At 42.6% G+C, this 22,797-nt stretch overlaps 1 protein-coding gene and 1 long non-coding RNA gene across 7 annotated transcripts in view; one reads left to right on the forward strand and one right to left on the reverse strand.

The window, feature by feature from the left end:
- The window catches only part of CEP128 (centrosomal protein 128), a 237,187-nt gene that overhangs the window by 32,897 nt on the left and 181,493 nt on the right, over nt 1-22,797 (reverse strand). For 5 of the 6 annotated variants that reach the window (XM_077323398.1, XM_077323395.1, XM_077323393.1 and 2 more), the window contains exon 20: nt 3,457-3,480. The exons of the other annotated variant lie outside the window; for it this stretch is intronic. In XM_077323398.1, the coding sequence (XP_077179513.1) occupies nt 3,457-3,480 (24 nt within the window). The remainder of the gene's footprint in view (nt 1-3,456; nt 3,481-22,797) is intronic. 6 annotated transcript variants of the gene reach the window in all.
- On the forward strand, nt 20,513-22,266 carry LOC143830631 (uncharacterized). Its single transcript, XR_013228552.1, has 3 exons — nt 20,513-21,109; nt 21,433-21,576; nt 22,219-22,266. It is a non-coding gene; the product is annotated as an uncharacterized LOC143830631 (long non-coding RNA).

A 22,797-nucleotide genomic window follows, 5' to 3' on the forward strand; every position in this document is an offset into this window, starting at 1 on the left:
AACCACAGCTGCCCTGTCTAGTTGATGTGCAAATGGTAGCTGTACAAACTGCTAGGAATTTGGATGTGATTTTTGATGCCTCTCTATCTATGGAGGCGCAAGTCTCCAGAGTAGCACAGTTGGAATTTTACCATCTTCACCAAGCTAAGCTACTAGCACCCAACCTGGCTCCAGAACACCTGGCTACAGTGATTTATGCAACGGTCACCTCCAGGTTAGATTACTACTCAACTCTACATGGGCCTGTCCTTGTCCCTGACCTGAAAACTGTAAATAGTCAAGAATTCAGCAGCATAGGTTCTCACCAGAACACCTTGGAGGGCCTTTATCCAGCCTGTACTCAGGCAGCTGCACCAGGAAAGGCTTTCCCCCTGCCCCATAGTGCCCAGGGCAGCCTTGGAGAGCCCTATTGAGTGGGCAGGGGCATGGGAGAGTCTTCCTTCGTTCCTTCGTTCCTTCCTCTTTTTTCTTTCCTTCTTCCTTCCAGCTGTTTTCTCCAAAGAAACTGGTGGCTGGAGATGAATTGTTATTCCTAAAGATTGCCACACCCCCACCTGGAGGTTGGCAACTTAGCTACCTTCACATGGAGGAGGAGGGGGGATCAAACCCAGAGTCTACTACTTTTTAACCATGCTGCCCTAACAGCTGCTTGCAGCATTTCCAGGTCCTGGGGGTAGGGAGAGGCCATTTGGAGAACAGCTATCTGTTGCCTTTCCAGATCCTGGGGGGAGCGCCCATCCAGAGAACAGCCGCCTGATGCCTTTCCAGATCCTGGGGCGATGGGGAGGCTGTCTGCATCCACCCCCCCCCCCAATCTAGCACCCGTTGTATTCCTGAATGCAACGGACTTTGCCCCTAGTAGCTATATAATCATCTGAAATTTATCTTTCTGGTTTCATTTTACTGTCCTGGTATCATATGCCTCTTGTGTTTTGTTCATATTTCTTTTCTTATAATTTCTGATAATGCCTAAGAAATCATTACATGGAAATTAATGAATATGTATTTTTTTATTGGACAGTGTTTGCCCTCTGGCCTAATTAGGATCCATATTTTCAGTGTGAGTTACTCATATTCAAAGGAACAATTATTGATGGCCACTGTTTTTCCTCCATTCCTTGCAGCAATATTTGTGAAGGGCTATGTTTACACAAATGACTGCCATTGCATGTCCCAGTGTGCCATTGTGTTTCCCTCTTTCTGGCAAAATAAACTCCCACACTCGCAAACCAAAATGAGGAAAAGCACAGATTTTCCATCTGAACTAGCCCCTTCTGACGTGTCCTCGAATATTCACTGAATGAACCATGTAGAATAACCCTGTTTTTTCTTAATTAGGAGAATCAAATACTTTAAAATCAATGAAACAAGATTGACTAAATCTCAGATTTCAGGAAGATTTTATGCTAGGTAAGAGGGCAGATTGGAATATTTATCAGTTTTTCTGTGATGTTTCTGAATTCGTCCTCCCTCCCCCTAAAACAGTGGTTCTCAATCTTGGGGTTGCTTGGCCCCATCCCTGGAATCCCCAGGTTGCCTGCTGCAGTGGCAATGGTGGGCAGCAGTGGTGGGTGGCTGCCGGCGGTGGCGGTGTGCGGAGCCATGTCAATGGCTGCCCCCATGCCGCCTCAATTGTTGTGCACATGCATGGAAACCCGCGCATGCCACCCGTGCATGTGCACTGCACGCACGCAAGGTGCCACTGCACTAGCCGCCGCCAAGTTGGGTCGCGGAGGAGGTAAGGTTGAGAACCGTTGCCCTAAAAGAACAAGTTACAACCAAGTCCCCAGCAGTGAAAAAGAATTTTAGTGCAAGCCAAGTGATGATTACTCAGAACAGCCAATAATTCCACAGCCTTCTGCATGATTTCAAGGCCTTTATATATGAATGCAATTTTATTGTCATATTTTTACTGTACTACAGCTAAAGGGAAATGACAAGCTACATATTTTTACTGAGTAGTTCGGGCGCAGTATTATACTCAAGCCACGATAGCTATGCGTGCAGCTTGTACTTTACTTAAATCATAAATATAGCGAAAGAACACTGCTTGATAAGGCATTTTTTGTCCTCATGCAAGCTTCAGAAGTACTGCATCTTTACTAGTACATCTATTGATCTGTGTGTATATTGAAGCGGATATCGCTCAAGGCACTATACTCATATTGTTAGGTAATACATTAATAGGACTACGGAGACAGCAAAATCAGTCAAATATGGCAATGATAAAGGAATATATTAGCACCATGTTCACAGCATATTATTCTGTTAAGGAGCAATCCTAAGGGCAGGCTATGAACTGCCTCAAATCACAGCTAGCCCCTACTCTGGCATTATGCCAAGATGTGTTGGAGAATTAGAGCCTATGCTGGCATTGCAGCAGTGTGATACTGCACTGGTGTTTCTCTGATGCAAACACAGACATGGATAGTGCTGAGGGGAGAGAGGGAGTTATGGTATTCTCTCCAACCCATGTTCTTGCCCCTGGGGCCAATGTTATACCAACATAACTGGTGGCAACATAAAGTTACAAATCCCTGGATTAAGTATCAACATGCCCAAGGAACACAGCGGGAGAGGAAAAAGCAATTGCCTTTCTCTGTTTCCCATCATGCCTAGAGAATTGAACACAATACAAAATACAAAAATAATCACATCTCTTTTAAACTTCAACAAGAAAACCCATATCTTAGATGACAAGGGTGTGTCGCAACAGTAGACACAACTAGGAAACTAGTTGACAATTCTATTCACACAATTTTTTTCTAAATTTCAGTACAACTTCATCAACCAATCTTCATGTACATCTATATTCTTCTATTCATCCATTTTGTTATTCATAAGATCCTAATAAATGACTGAAACAATTGCCCTGACTTACTCTATGGGTAGAAACACACGGTGTGTTACATCATATGTGTTAATACACTTGCATCTGCGAGAACTCCATCCTCAAGAGAAAAAAGCTCACTATAAAACTCCAGAGATCAACAGCCTTCACTTTATTGGCTGCATTTTTTTATTTTTCATCTTACCCCTCCCTTCCATTTTATAACAAGCCCCATGACTTCAGCTTCCCTAAGGAAATGTTTTGTTTTTTTTTAATTTCTGGTAAAATTCAAACCTAGGCACACTTGTCATTTTCAAGCACAAACAAAATTTCAGGCATTGCCTAAATTTATACTTCCAGTTGGCCTTTAAAATATGGTTGACTTTACCAGCACATGTCCATATTAAGTGACCTCATGTTGATATACCGTGCTTTTTACGTGATTCCTTGTGGGGGTTTATCATAGCCAACTGGCAAGCCAGCACCTCTTAGAACTTGTTTTACAGTTTGGAAAATGACTTTCAAATATGCTAGGCCTGTTTTCTTCCATGTTTGAGATTTTATTATTATTTTTAAAAAATCTAAGAATTGCAATTGATTTGGAAATAAAGGAACAAACAACTTACTGTTTCTAATGTCGCTATTCGCTCCTGCAAAGAAAGGAGACATTATGAGAAAACAAGGAGAGGCAGGTCTAATACATTTTATATACCCATAAAAACAAGCCGCCTAGCACGTTGTATAGACCACGCTATAAAAGATGGTCATTCCAAATTGCCATTTATACATTATAGCAAGTTTGATGATGTGGCTGTTTTCCCCCACTGAAATATGAATACTCGTCCTGTTTTAAACTACCTAGTATGTCTTCAGCAAGTCCTGCATATACACATTTTATACCACATGTATAGTGGGCAATTCACTGATTTTACATTCTGACTCCATCCCGATCTAAAAACTATGGTTAGCGCTAGTAATCTGCGGCCTTGACCCACGTTGAGAGTCCAAATACCCAGTGAAACACTGTTTTAGGTTGCCAAACTGAGTCAGGCTCCTGAAGGGTGCTGATAAGGAGGCTTACCAGTCAAGATCTGCATAATTATCATTTTGCAAGCTGTGAGGCTAGGGAAAAGAAAGAATTTGATGACATGCTCAAGGGCTGATGAACCATGGGATTGGATCCTGATTAAATATTCCAACAATGGAACAATGACAGGAGTCTTTTCCATCAGCGAAAGTTTAGCTGGGATCCAGCCTATGGTTGACAAATCTACTCCAAACCATCGCTTGACATTCTGGTTTATTGCCTGATACAACTTTAACCATGATTTAGAAACCCAGTTGTAACCCAAGTAAGGAAAACAAATCATGGTTATCCACTGAGCAATTATATCATTATAAATGATTCAATAGGTGTATCTTGCCCCTGAAATTTCCACCTTGGGCACACAAAAATCTAAATTGGCAACCCTTTTACACATTACAGTACTCTTCATTAGGTTTAGCTTTGCTGCCATTTAGTTGAATTCCCTACCATCTTGCAATTAAAACCAACATTTCCAGTCTACATTCAATTTATTATGCGCTCCTTTTATACCATTCTAGAACCTTCCATTCGAGCAAAACAGTGTGCACTGAGTGCTTGCGACTTACAGGGACCTCCAATATATTCTGAGCTCTGTGGGTGCAAATCTGTTGGTGGTCCCTGGCCCACAAAATGCATGCCAGTTCCGCAGGGCCAGCAAGATGGAGCTCTTCCACCAGGCATTTGATTCTGGGGTAATTAAGATCAGGGGCCCCTCCTCAATTTAGCCAGGACAGCATGCTATCCAGGGATATGGAGGTTGTCGAGTAGGGGAGCAGAGAGGATGTGGAGTTAGTGTTCACCATCTGGGATTTTATCACTGTAACCCGCTGCCAGCCAGTATTGCTGGGAGCAGTGGATAAGAAATCAAATAAACAAACAAATAGGTTTTGCACCATGAGCTTCGGAGATACATACCTAACCCCCCCCCATCAAGAATGTTTTAACCCATGAAAGCAAGAAAGCACTGATGAAAGGAAGAGAGGTTAGTTAGAACTGGAGGAAAAACCGTCCATCCAGATGTAAATAGTTTCATATTTTCATGATTTTTTTTGCTGTATTTTACTTGACAAAAAACTGAGTTTGATGTATTGTTCTTTATATTCCATGTGAACCCCTCTGAGCCTCAGGGGACGGTGGTATACAAATGCAATGAATGAGTGAATGAATGAATGAATGAATAGCCTCGAATCTTGGCACATTTGCCACATCTGTAACCAAGCTTGAAACCCTTGATGGATCTAAGTTAGCTGGAATCTACAAATGTATCTCTAGAGCTAACAAATCTCACATGAGTAGCAATGGTGTAGAGAGATTTCCCAAATGATTATTCCTCACAGGTCTCCAACTTAAAAGTTTTAGAAATTGTTTAAAAAAATGATAGTTTTCCACCATATTTTACAAACTATAATCTTCACAAGGAGAATGACTAGCAAAGGGAAAATGTTGCTTGTAGACAAAAATTTAAATAACACACACAAAAAACACTTTTTTGGGCTTGTTAAAGCTAAGAAGTTTATCTAGTTTTTATCATCTGACAAGTGTGTTGACTTAACCTGAAAATGTGAATGAAAGTTTTCACAGAATTTGCTTCATCAGTTCCTTGATAAACCAGAGCTGTTTAACAAAGATTATAGAGATAAATAAAATCTCTGTATCTAATATTAGCAGCCCTAAGTCTACAATGACTTCATCCCTTCCTTCCACGGGATGCTTTGGCCTAATGTGTTGGACTTGGCAAAGTTTCAAATTGCTGAATGAACAGGTGGTCAATTTACATGCTTCTCTGTGGTCATGGATGCCCTTTCTACTGTGCAGGGAACCATAGGATGCATCAGGAGGGTTGGCGTTCATTTATATGCCACTAAATATGCTATAATAATTTAGCCATTGAGTTGCATGCCTATTTTAGAATGGTATGAGGTTTTCAGGTTTAAGACAGAGGGGAGGCATTTACTTTTTCCAATTATAAACTAATGCATATTTTAGCTGGGCTTCATTTATGAAAGTTAACCAAGCACCTCCTGTTGGGAAGTAAGGATCTGGAGCAACAAAAAGTCCAATTATGGAAGGAAGTATTTGTAGCTCAAGGGAGTGGCGCATACATACAGTGACAGAGCATACAAAAAGGTCCCAGGTCTACTTTCAAGGATCTGAAGTTAAAGGAGGTTAGTTAGTAGGTGCCTGGAAAGAACTTTCTCAGCCTGAGTCAATGCCTGTCCAAGTATGGAATGCTTGAGCAGATGGATCAATTCTTTTGTAAGAGATACATTCCGCACTGTCAAAGGTGCACAGAGTGTTACCTACAGTTGGCAAGTCTCTCATACACATATGAAGGATAAAGAACAGTCCAAAGAGTAGGGTCAAAAACATCATGAAATAGAAAAGGAAATAAGGTCAACATATCTTAACAACAAAAAGAACAAAATCCAAAGGTAGTCATGGTAGTTGATTGCAACAAGAGTCTTGTGGCACTTATCAAAATAAAAGATGGGTTGTCAGACATCTGTTATGTTTTTATGGTTTCACAAATCTCTTTGGTGTTCTTCACACAGAATAATTAAGCCAACTTTTCAGGATTTATTTTTATTTTCTGTACATTGACAACCCACTGTAGTTCTGTTGTTCTCCCCAGTCATTCATGACCTTTTGGTTCATTATTAAGAAGAAGAAGAAGAGTTGGTTCTTATATGCCGCTTTTCCCTACCCGAAGGAGGCTCAAAGCGGCTTACAGTCGCATTCCCATTCCTCTCCCCACAACAGACACCCTGTGGGGTGGGTGAGGCTGAGAGAGCCCTGATATTACTGCTCGGTCAGAACACTTTTATCAGTGCCGTGGAGAGCCCAAGGTCACCCAGCTGGTTGCATGTAAATACTGTTCTGGTTGGCATGTTATGTCATGATTGTTATCTTTTCTACTGTTACATGTTCTATGTAACTGCTCTACGATGTTTTGTGTAAACCGCCTAGAGCCATATGGAAGGGCGGTATAAAAATCTAAATAAATAATTATTATTTGTATCTGTTTATGCAGGTGCATACTCACACAAAGAAGCCAATTGTTCATGCTTATGATAGTATAGGCTGTAGTCTTGGAAAGCTTATGGCATAACAAATGTTAGTTTCCGAGATGCCACACGATGGTCTATTGTGAAGACAGACTAAACAAGCTACACTTCTGGGGTCACGTCTTCAAAGTGGAATGCAAAAGCTCTGAAGCAAGGCAAGCTGTTTCACAACAATGATGTTAATATGGAGTAAAAGCTGTATGTAGTAGCTGAAACAAAGACTATTCTGCAAAACTATGAAGATACCCTTCAAGTCTGCTTTGTGAATAAGATTGTGAAGGACCAGAAAGGAACATCCATGAATTCACAGAGTGTATGCGACAAAGTTTAATCAACAACCAATCCAAAGGGCCAGAGTAGACGGGAACCAGAATTTAGACTGAGAACAAGACAAGGGCACAAAACGATCACAGGTTGGCGCTGTAAATGTTTTCCTCCAAAGTCACAAACATGTCAAAAGCCTCATCAGAAGGTATTCAGAGGCCAGGCTAAACTATCAAGTTATGGGGGCTGCGTTCTTCTGTAGGGATTTACTCAGATGTAATTAATTTTATTCAAGCCATAAAGTACTGCATAGGCTCATGAAAGGACAGAGTAGAGCTGTGCAAATAATGCAGAGACAATTCCAAGGTAAAGGTTAACTACTTCAAATTACTACCAAAGTAGCTATAGGGACACAGCAAGGCAGTACACATATTTCCTTCATATTAAGCAAGACTTTATCTGGACACTGTGGTACCTCCAAAGAAATTACAAGGATTTGTTGAGCCCTTGTGGGAGCCCAGCCAAAGTTTCCCCACCGCTATACACACGCAGACTCAGTTTCTGAAACAACCCCTAGACAAAAAACAAAACGAACAAAACCCGTGGTATTTTGTTGGGTGACAACACCTATCAAACACCTTTTGACGTTTCTACTAAATGAAACATCTTTTTCCACAATGAGTTTAGTGTCCAAGTTTGCAGTGCAATATTCATTCTTGCCATACCTGATGCTACTGATCGATTAAAACACGATCGTTCAGCCCAAATGTAATGTTATTTAATTTTGATCGCTATATGGCAGCTGATTTTGTTAGTAATGGGAGTGTAATCCGATTTTGTGATTTTCATTATATTTGGGAGCTGCCAATTAGATTTGGGGACACTTGGTCATGTCTGACTTTTGAGATGCAACTGCTGTGCATGGTAAGGGCTCACTGGGTGAGCAATAAGTTTGAATGTGACAGCATGCATGTATCCGTAAATACAGCAGGACTTCAGTGGGATGAGCAGTACTGGTGAGCTGCCTGAACAGGTTTCAAAAACAGAATGCTGCCACAGCAAACCTAAGCAAAGTCCTTCCAAGCTCACTGACTTTCATGGACTTAGAACGGTGTCAGTCTGTGTAGGATTGCACTATAAGATACATTCTGCTTCCGTGGTTTTATAATAATATAAGGAGACCAGGTTTTTATTGCCTCATGCCAAAGGTGAACTTAGGATAGTAGAAGAAGAAGAGTTCGTTATTATATGCTGCTTTTCACTACCTGAAGGAGTTTCAAAGTGGCTTACAATCACCTTCCCTTTCCTCTCCCCACAACAGACACCCTGTGAGGTGGGTGAGGTTGAGAGCCCTGATATTACTGCTCGGTCAGAACAGCTTTATCAGTGTTGTGGGAAACCCAAGGTCACCCAGCTGGCTGCATGTGGGGGAGTGCAGAATCGAACCTGGCATGCCAGATTAGAAGTCCGCACTCCTAACCACTACACCAAACTGGTGTAGATCAAGTGGTGCCTTATAAGAATCAGTAGTTCATGCCTGGCATGTTTTCTTTTTTTAGAGATGTGGCAAAGATGTAAAAAAAAAAAAGTTCTTCTTCATGGGTTCAAGTTGTGCTTCTAAGTGTTGTATTGGGAACAGGTAACTTGTCTGACCCAGACTGGTAGAAAAATTTTGGACACATAGTTCCTGTAAACCAAGACTAGATATGGCAGCTAGTTAGCTAGGCTAAGCCAAATAATTATCCACCTGTCTACTGCTCCAAGAGGTGAGAAGCAATTTCGATATGTGACATCCGCAGAACAAGACAGCTTCCTCTTAAGCCCAATCTTAAAAATGAGGCTATCAAGTCAAGACATTTACCTGTGAGTCTTTACACATGCACAGAGTGTCATTTAAACTGTGGGTCAAATAGTCGTGTGGGCTAGGTTAGTGTGCCAGCATAATATCCACCAGTGCAAGTTACACATGCATAGATTGTCAGTACATGCTGCAGCGCAGTGTGAACAAGACACTGGATTCATCCTCACCAACCTCATGTTTAAATCAGGCTCCGATTTCACCATTCAGGAGAAATCTCAACTAGCCTTCCGCGAACTTTAGTGACCAACCAGCCAAACAAAGAACGGCCCATTCTTCCTTGATAAAACAAAGTTTGGGTCCAGTGGCACCTTGAAAATCAACAAAGTTTTATTTAAGGTATATGTTTTGTGTCTGCGCTTACTCCTTGAAATAAAATGTAATGGGAATTACCAGTCCGTACAAGATAGCCTTCTTATATCAGCTCAACCCTAGGAATAAAAGTATCTACCATTAATTGCATGTATAAGACAAGGCATTAGGATGCCACTCACTTGGCATAAATTCCTGTATGAGAGTGAGAATGAGTGGGCTAATGAATCTCATTCATATGAAGGCAAGTCAAAAAATATTGCTACAAAATAAACCCTGATTCAACAAAAATATCAAAATGTGAAACTACTGTTTCTTTTCTACTCATCAGAGACATGATGAGTGTCATACCATGGGCGAGAATGCTGGAAGGGAAGGGAGCATGTGAAGGGTGGACGCTACTCAAACAAGAGCTATTGCATGCTCAATCAATGACTATCCCAGAAAGACGAAAACACTGCAGGAGCTCTAAGAAGCCTATTTGGATGAACAGAGAACTTCAAGAGGAACTAAGAAAGAAAAGGGAGATGTTCAGGAAATGGAGGGAAGGACAGAGCTCTAAAGAAGAGTACCTACAGTTTACTAGGCACTGTAGATCAATCATCAGAAAGGCCAAAGCTGAGAGTGAGCTAAGTTTGGCCAGGGAAACCCACTGTAACAAGAAAAGATTTTTCAGTTATGTGAGGAGCAAACGTAAAGGAGGCAATAGGCCCAATGTTGGGTGCGGATGGACAAACTCTAATGAAGGATGCAGAGAAAGCAGAAAGGCTCAGCGCCTATTTTACATCTGTTTTTTCCCACAAGTCAAAGGGTTTAGGCACATCTAGAGATGGCAGTAGCCAAGAGATTGTGTCTGGGTGGCAGGTTGACATGGACAGAGAGGTTGTTGAGAGGCATTTAGCTGCACTGGATGAGTTCAAATCCCCTGGGCTGGATGAAATGCACCCGAGAGTGCTCAAAGAACTTTCCAGAGAACTTGCACAACCCTTGTCCATCATCTTCGGGACCTGTTTAAGGACTGGAGATGTCCCATAGGACTGGAAGAGAGCAAACGTTATTCTGATCTTCAAAAAAGGGAGGAAGGATGACCCGGGAAACTATAGACCAGTGAGTCTGACCTCTGTTGTGGGTTAGATAATGGAGCAGATATTAAAGGGAGCGATCTGCAAACATCTGGAGGACAATTTGGTGGTCCAAGGAAGTCAACATGGATTTGTCTCCAACAGGTCCTGTCAGACTAACCTGGTTTCCTTTTTTGACCAAGTAACAGGTTTGCTGGATCATGGAAATTCGATTGATGTCTTTTACTTGGATTTTAGTAAAGCTTTTGATAAGGTTCCCCATGATGTTCTGATGGATAAATTGAAGGACTGCAATCTGGATTTTCAGATAGTTAGGTGGATAGGGAATTGGTTACAGAACCGCACTCAAAGAGTTGTTGTCAGTGGTGTTTCATCAGACTGGAGGGAGGTGAGTAGCGGGGTACCTCAGGGCTCGGTGCTCGGTCCGGTACTTTTTAACATATTTATTAATGATCTAGATGAGAGGGTGGAGGGACTACTCATCAAGTTTGCAGATGACACCAAATTGGGAGGACTGGCAAATACTCCAGAAGATAGAGACAGAGTTCAACGAGATCTGAACACAATGGAAAAATGGGCAAATGAGAACAAGATGCAATTTAATAAAGATAAGTGTAAAGTTTTGCATCTGGGTCAGAGGAGAGCGACGAGAATGATCTGGGGCCAAGGGACCAAGCCCTATGAAGATAGGTTGAAGGACTTGGGAATGTTCAGCCTGGAGAAAAGGAGGTTGAGAGGGGACATGATAGCCCTCTTTAAGTATTTGAAAGGTTGTCATTTGGAGGAGGGCAGGATGCTGTTCCCATTGGCTGCAGAGGAAAGGACACGCAGTAATGGGTTTAAACTTCAAGTACAACGATATAGGCTAGATATCAGGGGGAAAAATTTCACAGTCAGAGTAGTTCAGCAGTGGAATAGGCTGCCTAAGGAGGTGGTGAGCTCCCCCTCACTGGCAGTCTTCAGGCAAAGGTTGGATACACACTTTTATTGGATGCTTTAGGATGCTTTGGGTTGATCCTGCGTTGAACAGGGGGTTGGACTAGATGTTCTGTATGGCCCCTTCCAACTCTATGATTCTGTATCTGCCATATGGGTCAACCTTCTTCTAAAGGCGGTGTATCCATCTCTTAACCCTTCCCCAGAGAATTCTGCACATCTATACACCACATCTATACACCACATCTATACAGCAGTTTTTGGCATTCTTGAGGGACTTAAATCGTGTTTCTTTCCACTATTCTTTGCATGTTAGGAACAAAAAGATGTCTGATGGCGCAAGATCAGAGCTATGGAGTGACTGGGGTAAGGTTTCCCAATGAAATTCCCATAGTACAGCCCTTGCTATTATTGAAGAATGAGCAGTTGTTTTTTATGATGCGGAAAAAATACCTCAATACAACTTTCCTGGCCTTTTTCTCACCAATGCAGCTTCAATTTTTTTTTGAAGGCACCCTAACAAGACTAAGACAAGGGTATTACTGAGAGAATGTGTCTGCAGCCATCCACTGATCGAAGAGACATGTTTAAATACTTTTTGTGTGGAATAAACCCATGGATGCATGATAAACCAGAACACTTTAGCAATCCTTAGTAGCAATCCTTTTTAATGTACCTTTGCAGATGAAGACAGATTATTACATTACGTGTGAAGTAGCCCAGTCAGTTGGGGCTTCCCTGGCTGTACATGCAGCAACCACAGATGACATCCATGTAGGAGCCACATGAATTCTCACATGGAAGACCCTCTCACATAATGTGGGCCTGTACAAAGTGTAAGCCATTAAAGATGAATTCAGATGACCAATGCAGGGCTTCTGAATTAAAAGCAGACAGCAGAAACAGGAAGCTCATTGAGCATCCGGCAGGCTACCATACATGGACCGCATTCAGCCTGAAGGATTTACAAGTCATGCAGAAATTGTCCTTCCCAAACTGAAAAGACTTATTATGGGCAAGCATTGACAGTGTCTGATCTTTGAAGGAAGCAACGTGCCGCCCATATTTCTTGGACTGGAGGAAAGATGAAGACAGCAAGAAACGACTTTGTTCTTTAATACGGTATCTTTTCATGCAAGAATGCCAGTGAATTGAAGGCGTAGTTCTAGAATTTCCAATTACTGCATAATGAAAGCTAGTAAGAATGGATGTTTTTATTAACTGAAAAATAGAACCAATTAGCAGATTAGAAAGGCTAGAATGTCCTTTGCCACCGGTGTTGTTCTCTATTTCTGAATGTTTTTAATCTCAAATAGGCTCCTAAGTAGTACATCCATTTCTTAAATTTGACACAAAACGTAATCCAAGGAATGCAGATGGGAAGGAAAGGGATTAGTTTACGTCAATAGTATGGCCGATCATTGACAAACTCAATTATAATACTATAGGTTTCCAAACAGATTGTCTTGAAAGCATTCCATATGCTAGTTTCTTTTACCACGTTGAGAATAAACGATTCAGTTTCACTCAGAAATAGGCCTGTATCTTCAGATTTCAGATGGGGGACAAAATGTATCTCCCTCCCACACTTTGCCTTAAGTAGGACTCTGAAGGGGCAGCATAGAAATGTTCTAAATAAACACAAACTCCCAGTATGTAGAAAATAAGTACATAAATTCCCAGTATGTAGAAAACTAGTACACATACTTAAGGAATGGAACCACTTCGCAAAGGCTAATTTTTTAAGCGTAGACGAAGCTTTGAAAATACGTATGATGCCATCAGCATTATTTTAGAAAAAAAGTTTTACCCCAGTTTTCCCTGTGCTAATCTAACCTCTGAAAGGACTGGTCCCCGCAGCAAGGACCTTCCCACGAATCGACAGGATGCCTGCAGGGCTAAACCACAAGGTTAATCTGAATATGCAGCCCCTAGATCTTCTCACTCCCTCGGAGTGGAACTGTGCTTGAAATGGTATGAGAGGCAAGGAAATGGTAGCCCTTCTATTACTGGCAGGCTGAAGCAGACTGCTGCATCACATTGCTTAGTGAAATGGCTGCCATGCTGGGGTAAAGGAAACCCCTCCAACCAACAGCTGCTGTCAATTCCAACTCCATCTGTCCCAACAAAACATGCCAGCTATGCTGTGGGTAGCAGCCAAAACGGCCTAGCTATTTTAGAGCTGTTTGTAACCTACCTGGAAATCTACCCCAAATCTCTGAAGAAGGAATTATCCTAGAACTGTACATATTAATATAAGCCACCCGGTGCCTTAAGAATGTAAGAGACCATACAAATACCTCAGGGCTGATAACTTAACATCATAGCATGTGAAGACCTGGGAGACCCAACCAGCATTCCCTTTATGCGGGGCATCGGAGGCCCTACTACAGGCCAGGGCTGGGAGGGGGCCAGGCTGATGGCCATGTCATGTGTCTGTGGGGATTTGCCCTGCTGACATGTGGGCGCTGGCCCAGCGCACCCCTCCCGTGCATAATCGGTCAGAGTGATCAAACATCACCTGTGCTTTGTATTCAGTTTGGGGTCTTAGGCAAGTATCTTGTCTCCATCTGGTCCTGCAGCTTGTTTATAGCTAGCCAAGTTACTATGAACAAGACTCCAGGGCAACATCTGCTGTGCAGCATTTGGTATTCAGAAGTTTCCTGTGATTAAGTACAGAGGTTGCATATGCTGAGGATTTCATGGGCAGAGATGGGGAGGAACAGGTAGAAGCAGCTCTGGGGGAAGAGGATAGAATAGAGCCAAGATGTTAGAATAGCTTGGTGAGTGTGTGTGTGTGTGGTGAGACTGTATCGCTGCTACTTTGAGAGAAGACCAGCCACTACTGAAAGCAAGGAAAAATCATCTCAAATAATACACCTTTGCATGAATCAGTTGAGGCACATAGTTCCCAGAACAGATGCCACAGAAAGCTTAGAGTTTCTGGAGAAGAAGGAAACCAAAAATGTGGCTGCTTTAAAATAGCCAGCTGGTAACTCCCAAGCCTTAAAATGCAAGATCCCTCATCCTACACAAAATGTAAGCACAGGGAGGTTTGGGGAATGAAGGAGGGAGCTTCAGCTCCCTCTGCTGGTCTCTTTCCGCAGTGGTTCAGCAAATAGAGAGCATTCAAAGGGAACCCTGTTGCTTTCTAAAACAAAATACTATTTAAAAAAACACACACAAAACAAAACTGAGTACAAAAGAATAAACCCAGATTGCTTTGCTGTTTAAAAAACACCAACAGCTTTATTATACAATATGTTCATCTGCTGCATGTCAATATAAACATTCTCATGTAGACACAACACAATTATTCTTTCTTTTCCAAAGCTGACATAAGACTGAACTTTCTGGAGCAAATGTTATCAGCACAAATGTCCCACCAATTCCTTTGTAGACTAGAACATTTGGTACCTAATGCTGTTGGGCATGGTACACAGATTGTCTTCCTGGACAGGCTGGCTTAGAGCCAACCTCCTGTTCACAGAAGGCCTGTGGAACCGTCACAGTTCCTCTGTTTTCCTGCAGCCCCTTCCAACCACCCACAGTCGAGTGAGTTGGAAAGATGGAGGGGTGAGAAAATGAAATAAAGTCTCCACCTCAGGAGAGATGCGCTTGCAGAAGAGGGGAAACGTTACTCTTTGGCCCTCATTGCTCCAGCCCCTAACCCTTCCACCTGCAACCTAGGGCACTCAGATTCAACTGCAAGGATCAGAAAGGACTGCAGGAATTGAGAACTATGAGGAGACAACTCTGAATGCCCTGCATAGCATAGCCTGATCCAGGCCACTGAAAGCTTGCCTCGTCTGTACACTGGTAACAGAGAAACCTTTCAAGAACCTAATAAATCGCAGCAGCCCTTCATGGTAAACTGGATGCATGAACCAGTCAAGCACTTTGCTTCTGTTGGGCCACTTTGGCCCAGATCTTCCACCACAACCATTCCTGCAGAGTGAGAGTGTCTCCTGGGGACTGCGGGTCTGGGTTCACATCCTACCAGAGGGAGCCCTGGTTATGATGTCAGGGGCCGCCGGTGAGGCCTCCCTTGCAGGGTCAGGCAGGATGATTTCTGACTCTGCTAGACTATTATAAGCAGATGCCTTGGCCATGTTAGACTCTCCCTGTTCCTGCTGTTCCTCCTCAGCTGAGCTCTTCTTCTGAGGAATCTGAGTCAAAGTTGCTGAGCTGGTCAGAGGGATTGATGACACTACCCCATCACTACAGCTACATCCTCAGCCACAGGGTACCAATAGTGGAAGTGCCAGAGGAGGTCAAGTTCATGGATACTGGAAGACTATTCCTCTCACCCGGGTATTAGTAAAGGACATCAATGAGCCAGGCAGATCCAGAATCAGGAAGGCATGATGAAATAGGAGATGTACGTATATTGACGGGGGTAGCTGCAGTAAATATGCCACCATACCGACAACCTGAATGATGTGAAAGTTGTGGCTAAGTGGAGGGGGATACCTAGAAATGTAAACAGGACTTTTCAAAACTAGAAGGTAAACTGGGCCTGCAGATATCACATATTGGGGAAGCCCATGTAGGCAGACAACAAATTGGAGGGGTGCGTGCTCAGGGTTCCTTGGCAATCTATGGAGCAGGCCACCTTAGTAAGTATATTCACCACATCTATGATGGTGATGCATTATTTTTATATCCTACTTTTCACTACCCGAGGGAGTATCAAAGTGGCTGATAATTGCCTTCCCTTCCTCTCCCCACAACAGACAGCCTGTGTGGTAGGTGAGGCTCAGAGAACTCTGTGGCTGGATGAAGGTCAACCAGCTGGCTGTATGTGGAGGAGTGGAGAATCAAACCTGGTTCTCCAGATTAGAGGCTGCCACTCTTAACCACTCCACCAAGTCCATTAAGAAAGTGTACTGGGGCTTAGGGAGAGCAGACAAAAGTTGTAACAGGCCTTTGGGCTTGCAAAGCTGATTCTTGGCATGGCAGCAGGTTGAGCAGGTAACCGCATACCAATGTACATCAGCACAGAGTCTGGGCTACCAGAACTCTCAGACCATGAGATAAAGGGTCTTGAATTCCCTGAAGTACTTGGCTGGTGTAGTGGCATGGCTCTCCTTGTAGAATGTAGAACCTCTTCTGAAACTTCACTAAAATCTACTACACCAAAAAGCCCTTTGGAGCTTATGAGGGGCTGGCTTGTAAGACTTTCAGCCATGACTGTGCCTGGAGATCTTGTAGGTGAAGGACTTGAATGTTCCAATCTTTCTGAAATGGCAGCAAAGTTTTCTGGCTGGTGTCATGTGTCTTGCCTAGGACCCAGCAGGTCTTTTCAGGTTTCCAAGAGAGCATGTTGGTTCTCTGAATCTGCAAGCTGGGGATGTATGTTATCTAGATGTTGAAATGGAAAAAGAACAATGAACATCAGATCTGGTGCTGGTTGAATTTGCACACACACTGTAAGTACTCCAGATTCCAGTGGGCTGTTCAAGTGTGAATGGAGTTTGTTGTTGCTGTCAGCCATTCAGTCATGTCCAACTATTAGCAATCCCATGGCACAGCTGTCACCACGATCCCCAATCCCGCACTGTCTCCCTCAGCCATGTGATGTTCTGGCCAGTGTCCACCCTGATCATGTCCAACCACAGTGCTCTTTGTCAGCCTAGTTTCCTTTTTCCACTGACCAATCCTATCATAATTGCTTTTTCTGTTGAGTTGAATCACATGATATGGCCAAAGTAAGTGAACCAGAGTTTTGTGATTTTATCTACCAATGATGTATTAGACTTTATGTGCTGTGGTATTTCCTCGTTTGTAACTTTTGCTGTCCATGGAACCTGCAGAAGCCTTCTCCAACACCAGAGTTCAAATGAATAGGTTCTTTTCTTGTACGATTTTTTCATTGTCCAACTTTCACAACCATATGTGGAAATATGATAGATCTAACTAATCTATATTTGGTAGTCAGGCTTATGCCCTTGCTTTTCCATGTTCGGTTCAAGGTCATTATTGCTGAGTGACCCAGAACAATTCAACGTTTTATTTCCATACTGCAAATCGCCACTCACATAAATTTGTGATCCAAGAAATATGAATTCTTGAATGCATTTGATCTCTTCACCATCAATTGTTATCGTGATGTCAGTGTTTTGCAGTGGTCATTATTTTTGTCTTTTTAGTGTTTAAGAAAAGGCCAAATTTCTTACTTACTTCATTGAATAGGGTACTGGGCCCCTTCCAGGTAATGGCACCATGTTTTGAAGGTCACTTTGACGGCTGGCAGTTTCATCTCCTACATGGTATAGTTGAGAACTGTGGGGTTGAATTTCTTAGGGTGACAGGTGCAGGGCCTCATTGGTGCTTGAGAGAGGCATTGCTGTAATAATACTGATCCCACCACGATGTTAGAGATGTCTGTTTCCACTATGAATAGCAGGCTGCGATTGGAGGCTGCGATTGGAGAACAGGTTCAGAAGTAAACATGTGTTTTAATAGCTGGAATGCCTGTTAAGCTTTGGCAGCCCACATGAATGGTGTCTGTCTCCAAAGAACCTGAGCCTGGGGTAAAGCCATTTCAGAAAAATTTGGCAAAAAAAAAGCCTGTAAAATTCACAAATGCATTCATATTCTGGGGAGTATGCAATTCCAAGAATGTCTTTGTCTTGTGTAGGTCCATCCTGAATCCCTGAGGGAGGTGAAGTGCCTAGGTATTTCAATTCATCCAGGTTCAAGGCATGTTTTGTGATCTTGACATACAGATGGTGCTGATATGGCCTTTCCAGAACTGAATGTACATGGGATGGGTGAAGGGCCAGATCCAGAAATATATCAGAGTATTGTCTAGATAGATGATGAGTTGCCAATCTATCAGGTCCTGAACAACATCATTCATAAACTGCTGAAAGACTATGATTGCATTGTATAACCTCAATAGCATCACAGTGTACTTCAAGATGCTATAATGGGTACAGAAGGAAGGTTTTCTGCTAATCTCCTTACCGATCCAAACTAGGTTGATTGCTCCTAAAGGTCCAGTTTGGTAAACCAACACTCCACAGACATGGTGAAATAGCTCTGGAAACAAAGGATGCTGGTTATGTACAGTGGTCTTATTCAGGGTTCAATAATCATTGTGCAGGGTTCCATCTTTTTTGTAAAAAGGACTGGAATAGCCATTGAGGAAATAATCAAGCTCAGCTGGCCTGCTGGCAGATGCTGAGCTCTTGTGGCTGCACTGTGCCTAGGCCAAGATCTTGAAAAGAATAATTGCTTTTACTACCTGGGTCTGGGATGGGGTTGAATGCAGCCCCGGCATTCTGCCATCGCCATCCTACATAGTAACCCTGAGGAGGCTACAGGTCCAGGCTGGTTTTCTGCCCAGCAGAGTCCTGGTGACTATTTCAGGGAGCAGTGGCAAGGCCTCTCAAAGGCTCAAAAAGTATGGTATCTGATGGTCATTCTCAGCAGGCACTTAGGCCATGTTAGGGTCTCCCTTGTTGTGGGGGTCCTCCTTGGCAGATGGCCTTGGCTTCATGGGCAACTTGAGGACTCTGAGGGGGTCATGACAGCTTCTGGTCCTTTTTGGACACCCAGAATGCCAGCAAGATGCCTCCATTTCTATGACCATTGGTTATAACTTCTGAGTTCACCCACGGTAGAGATCTGAGAATACATGTTACTTACTAACATGCTCCACCAGACAAGTTTCTTCTAATGCCATTGTTTTTTGTAGTATCTCCATAATCCTGAGAGTTAATGGAGGTGGCTTAGAGAATCTCCCTCTATTGGATGATACAGTCCTGATATTAGTTCTCTCATAAAATAATAGATTAAGGGCACCTATTTATTAGATTTGATTTCTTCTGGCATGCCCAGTTCAGGAAATAAGGGCCATAAAAGGTCTACCTATGAAGTGCCTCTGATTCTCATATCTCTCAAACTGTGAGAGGGGTATAATGGTAGAAGCCCTGGCCTGGATGATCCAGGCTAGCCTAATCTTGTCAGATCTTTGAAGTTAAGTTAGGTCAACCTTGTTTAACATTTGGATGGGAGAACACAAAGGAACTCCAGGGTTGTCATGCACAGGAAAGCAATGGCAAACCACTTCTGTTAGTCACTTCCCTTGAAAACCCTATGAAGTCACCATAAGTCAACTGTGAACTTGATGGCACTTTAGGCACATATATAATAGTGGGAAATGCAGTTGTGACACGCCTTTGTGGGCAAATAAAAATGATACATCTCCTGAGAAAAAAAGCTACCCAGCTCTTTCCCACGTACAAAGAAGAATGTGAAAGGCAGGGATGGCTGGGCAATACAGCCACTTACCCTATATACTGCTCCAAAGGACATAAGACTATGAATCCAACTAAAAACAGCTGGGAAAGTTTCTGGATGTGGCTTGCTTCAAAAAAACAAAAACAGACACAAAACCAAAAGATAACTGGGAGAAGAAAAAACACTGCAAAAGGGAAGCATGGCTTCCCTAGAGGCAACCCTCTGTTCCAAGTCTGTTTCTTGCCCTGAACTGTAGAAGAAGAAGAAGAAGAAGAAGAAGAAGAAGAAGAAGAAGAAGAAGAAGAAGAAGAAGAAGAAGAAGAAGAAGAAGAAGAAGAAGAAGAAGAAGAAGAAGAAGAAAGAAGAGCTGGTTCTTATATGCTGCTTTTCTCTACCCGAAGGAGGCTCAAAGCAGCTTACAGTGGCCTTCCCTTTCCTCTCCCCACAACAGGCACCCTGTGAGGGAGGTGAGGCTGAAAGAGCCCTGATATCACTACTCGGTCAGAACAGCTTTATCAGCGCCATGGCAAGCCCAAGGTCACCCAGCTGGCTGCATGTGGGGGAGCGCAGAATCAAACCCAGCTCACCAGATTAGAAGTCTTCACTCCTAACCACTAACACCAAACTGGCTCACCAAACTGTAGAACCAAGCATTTCATGACTTCAGCATGGCAAACCAGGACAAAACTTGGTTTTAGTTTTTATTTGAACAACCACTTTACTTTTATTAACAGAGATATTCGGCACTTATTATTTTGATGAATTCAACTAGCTCTGAAGGTTTGCGTTTGTTTTATGTAGTGAGCACAATCCAGGTCCATAGCTAAACTGCCATATTTTCACAGGCACATAAATTATCCTCAGAGCATCCCATTTGCAGGTTTTTATTTTGCTATAAATTTGAGTTTAAAATTAAGTTGCACATTTTCTGGTAAAGCAACACTGTAAAATTTAATGATCACTGAAACTTAAGTTAAAACTGTGTTTTACTAGGTTCTCTGTTCGCCTGAGATCCTACAGTGTAGTAAATTGAGAACTGCTAGCCTAATTGGCTGAAGACCCTGCTTACCCTTTGGCTGCCTGGCAAGCCCTTAAAGATTACAGCACAAAGCTAATTTTGTCCTGTCTACAGACAGTGAAAAGAGAGATTAAGAAGGCCCATTAGGGTATTCAGTCAACCTCTGAGACAATACAAGATTGTTCTCTTTTCACAGGACACTTTTCTCATAGCTTTTGCCCAGCTCTGGCTTAAAATGATAAGTAATGGACTCAAGAGGCTCCAGAGCTCTCTTCTGTACACAATTCAAATGTGTTTTCTCATAGCTCCAGAGAGCCAACAGAGCTTAACATACTATTTGTCTCTCATGCCTTGAAGAGAGTACTCTGAAAACTGGTGCCGGTATCAACTGGATCAGTATAGTATAGGTAGGTAAGGAACTAAGGCAAGTATATGTGGTTCTCTTTTCATCTGTTTTTATCCCAGGAACCTTGCAAGTAGCTTAGGCTGAGAGACTGTCTTTACAAAATTTGTTTTAAAATGTGTTTATTGCTATATGTGTCGATTTTTTTTAGACTAGTTTAAATTTATATATTTTTACAGATCCCTCTGATGAAGCATAAGCTAAATGCAGAGGAAATTGCCTAGTTCCTTTCCCCTCAGCCTGGCCTCTACCTTGCAGTGTTTGTCCATAGCCTGTTTGTTGATCGCTGATGGCAACTGTATACTATGTCCCATTCAACCTCCCCAGATGTGACCACACATACCCAAGGATGTCAAATCAGTAACTGATCGATCAGTACACTGAGGAAGGAGAAGAGATGGTTTTTATTTTCTTCGCATGAAAGATTATAAGTGGCTTACAATCACCTGCTCACAACAGTCACCTTGTAAGGTAGGAGGGGTTGAGAGAGTTCTCAGAGAACTGTGACTGGCCCAAGGTTACCTAGCAGGCTTCATGGGGAGGCATGTGGGGGCATAGGGAATCCAGTTCACGACATTAGAGTCTGCCACTCTTAACAACTACTCCATGCTGGCTTTAAACCACTGTATCACAAAGGCAGATGAACTATTCCTCCGCTACTGTCCTCAAAGATAATTTATTACATGTTTATGGTGCCTTTGTCAAATATCTGTTTTAGCCCCAGTCTCTGTGGTGAGGAAGAAGATGACCATGCTCAGTGGTTGCATCACGATCACATGTCATGATTATGGGTGCTGAGTATTCACCAAGTTTTTTGGCTTATACTTGAACTTCTTTCGTTATATCTGTGTGCGTGCACCGAAAGGAAACCATTTCCCTCGCATACACCCATTCTGACAATGGTTTGAAAACACAATTATAAACATCATACCTGAAAAGCAATTTCATTGGGAAAAGCCTTTTACACTTATGATTCCAAGTCTGAATCTTTGCCTGCCAAACTGCAGAGCAATTTATGCACGTGTGTGCTTGCAGATCTTCCTGGGAGTTGCAATTTTATTTTCCTCTTCATGATTAAAATGTTTATTTTTATATCTCTTTCTTTCACCTTAGCATCAATGCAGCTAGTGAAACAACAAACTGCAGACACACACACACACACACACACACAATACAACAATCAATCAAGGCCGTCTGCCAGAACAATTTACCCTTTGCCAAATTCCATTTGAAAAAAGACTTTTATTTGCCTTCCTGAATGCAGAAAATGAAGTCACCCTGTGCACCCATCCTGGTTATAAGATCATAAGAAATGCCCTATTGTATCTGAACAACTGTCCATCTAGTCTGCAGTCCTACCACAGAAAAAGCCCATAATCTGAGTGCTGCCAAATGGACTGTCCTGAGAACTGCCACAAGGAGATGACCGAAGAGTGCAGCTGGAATACAGGAGTACACTAGGAGATGTGGCTCCAGAAATAGAGTACTGAACCGTCTTGAGACATAAAGGTGATAACCAGCACTCAGAACTGGGCCTGGAACCAAAGAGGTACCCTGAACAGCTGGAACTATGTTTCAAATGAAAGAACTCTTGTTGCTATATTTTGTAAGAAAAGATTTTCCTGAATTCTTTACAGGCAGTTCCATGAACAATATGTTAGTCCAATCTAGTATTGTGGCTAGACTGGCAAT

Source organism: Paroedura picta, chromosome 2 (genome assembly GCF_049243985.1).
Source record: "Paroedura picta isolate Pp20150507F chromosome 2, Ppicta_v3.0, whole genome shotgun sequence".
In the NCBI taxonomy this organism is placed as follows: domain Eukaryota; kingdom Metazoa; phylum Chordata; class Lepidosauria; order Squamata; family Gekkonidae; genus Paroedura; species Paroedura picta.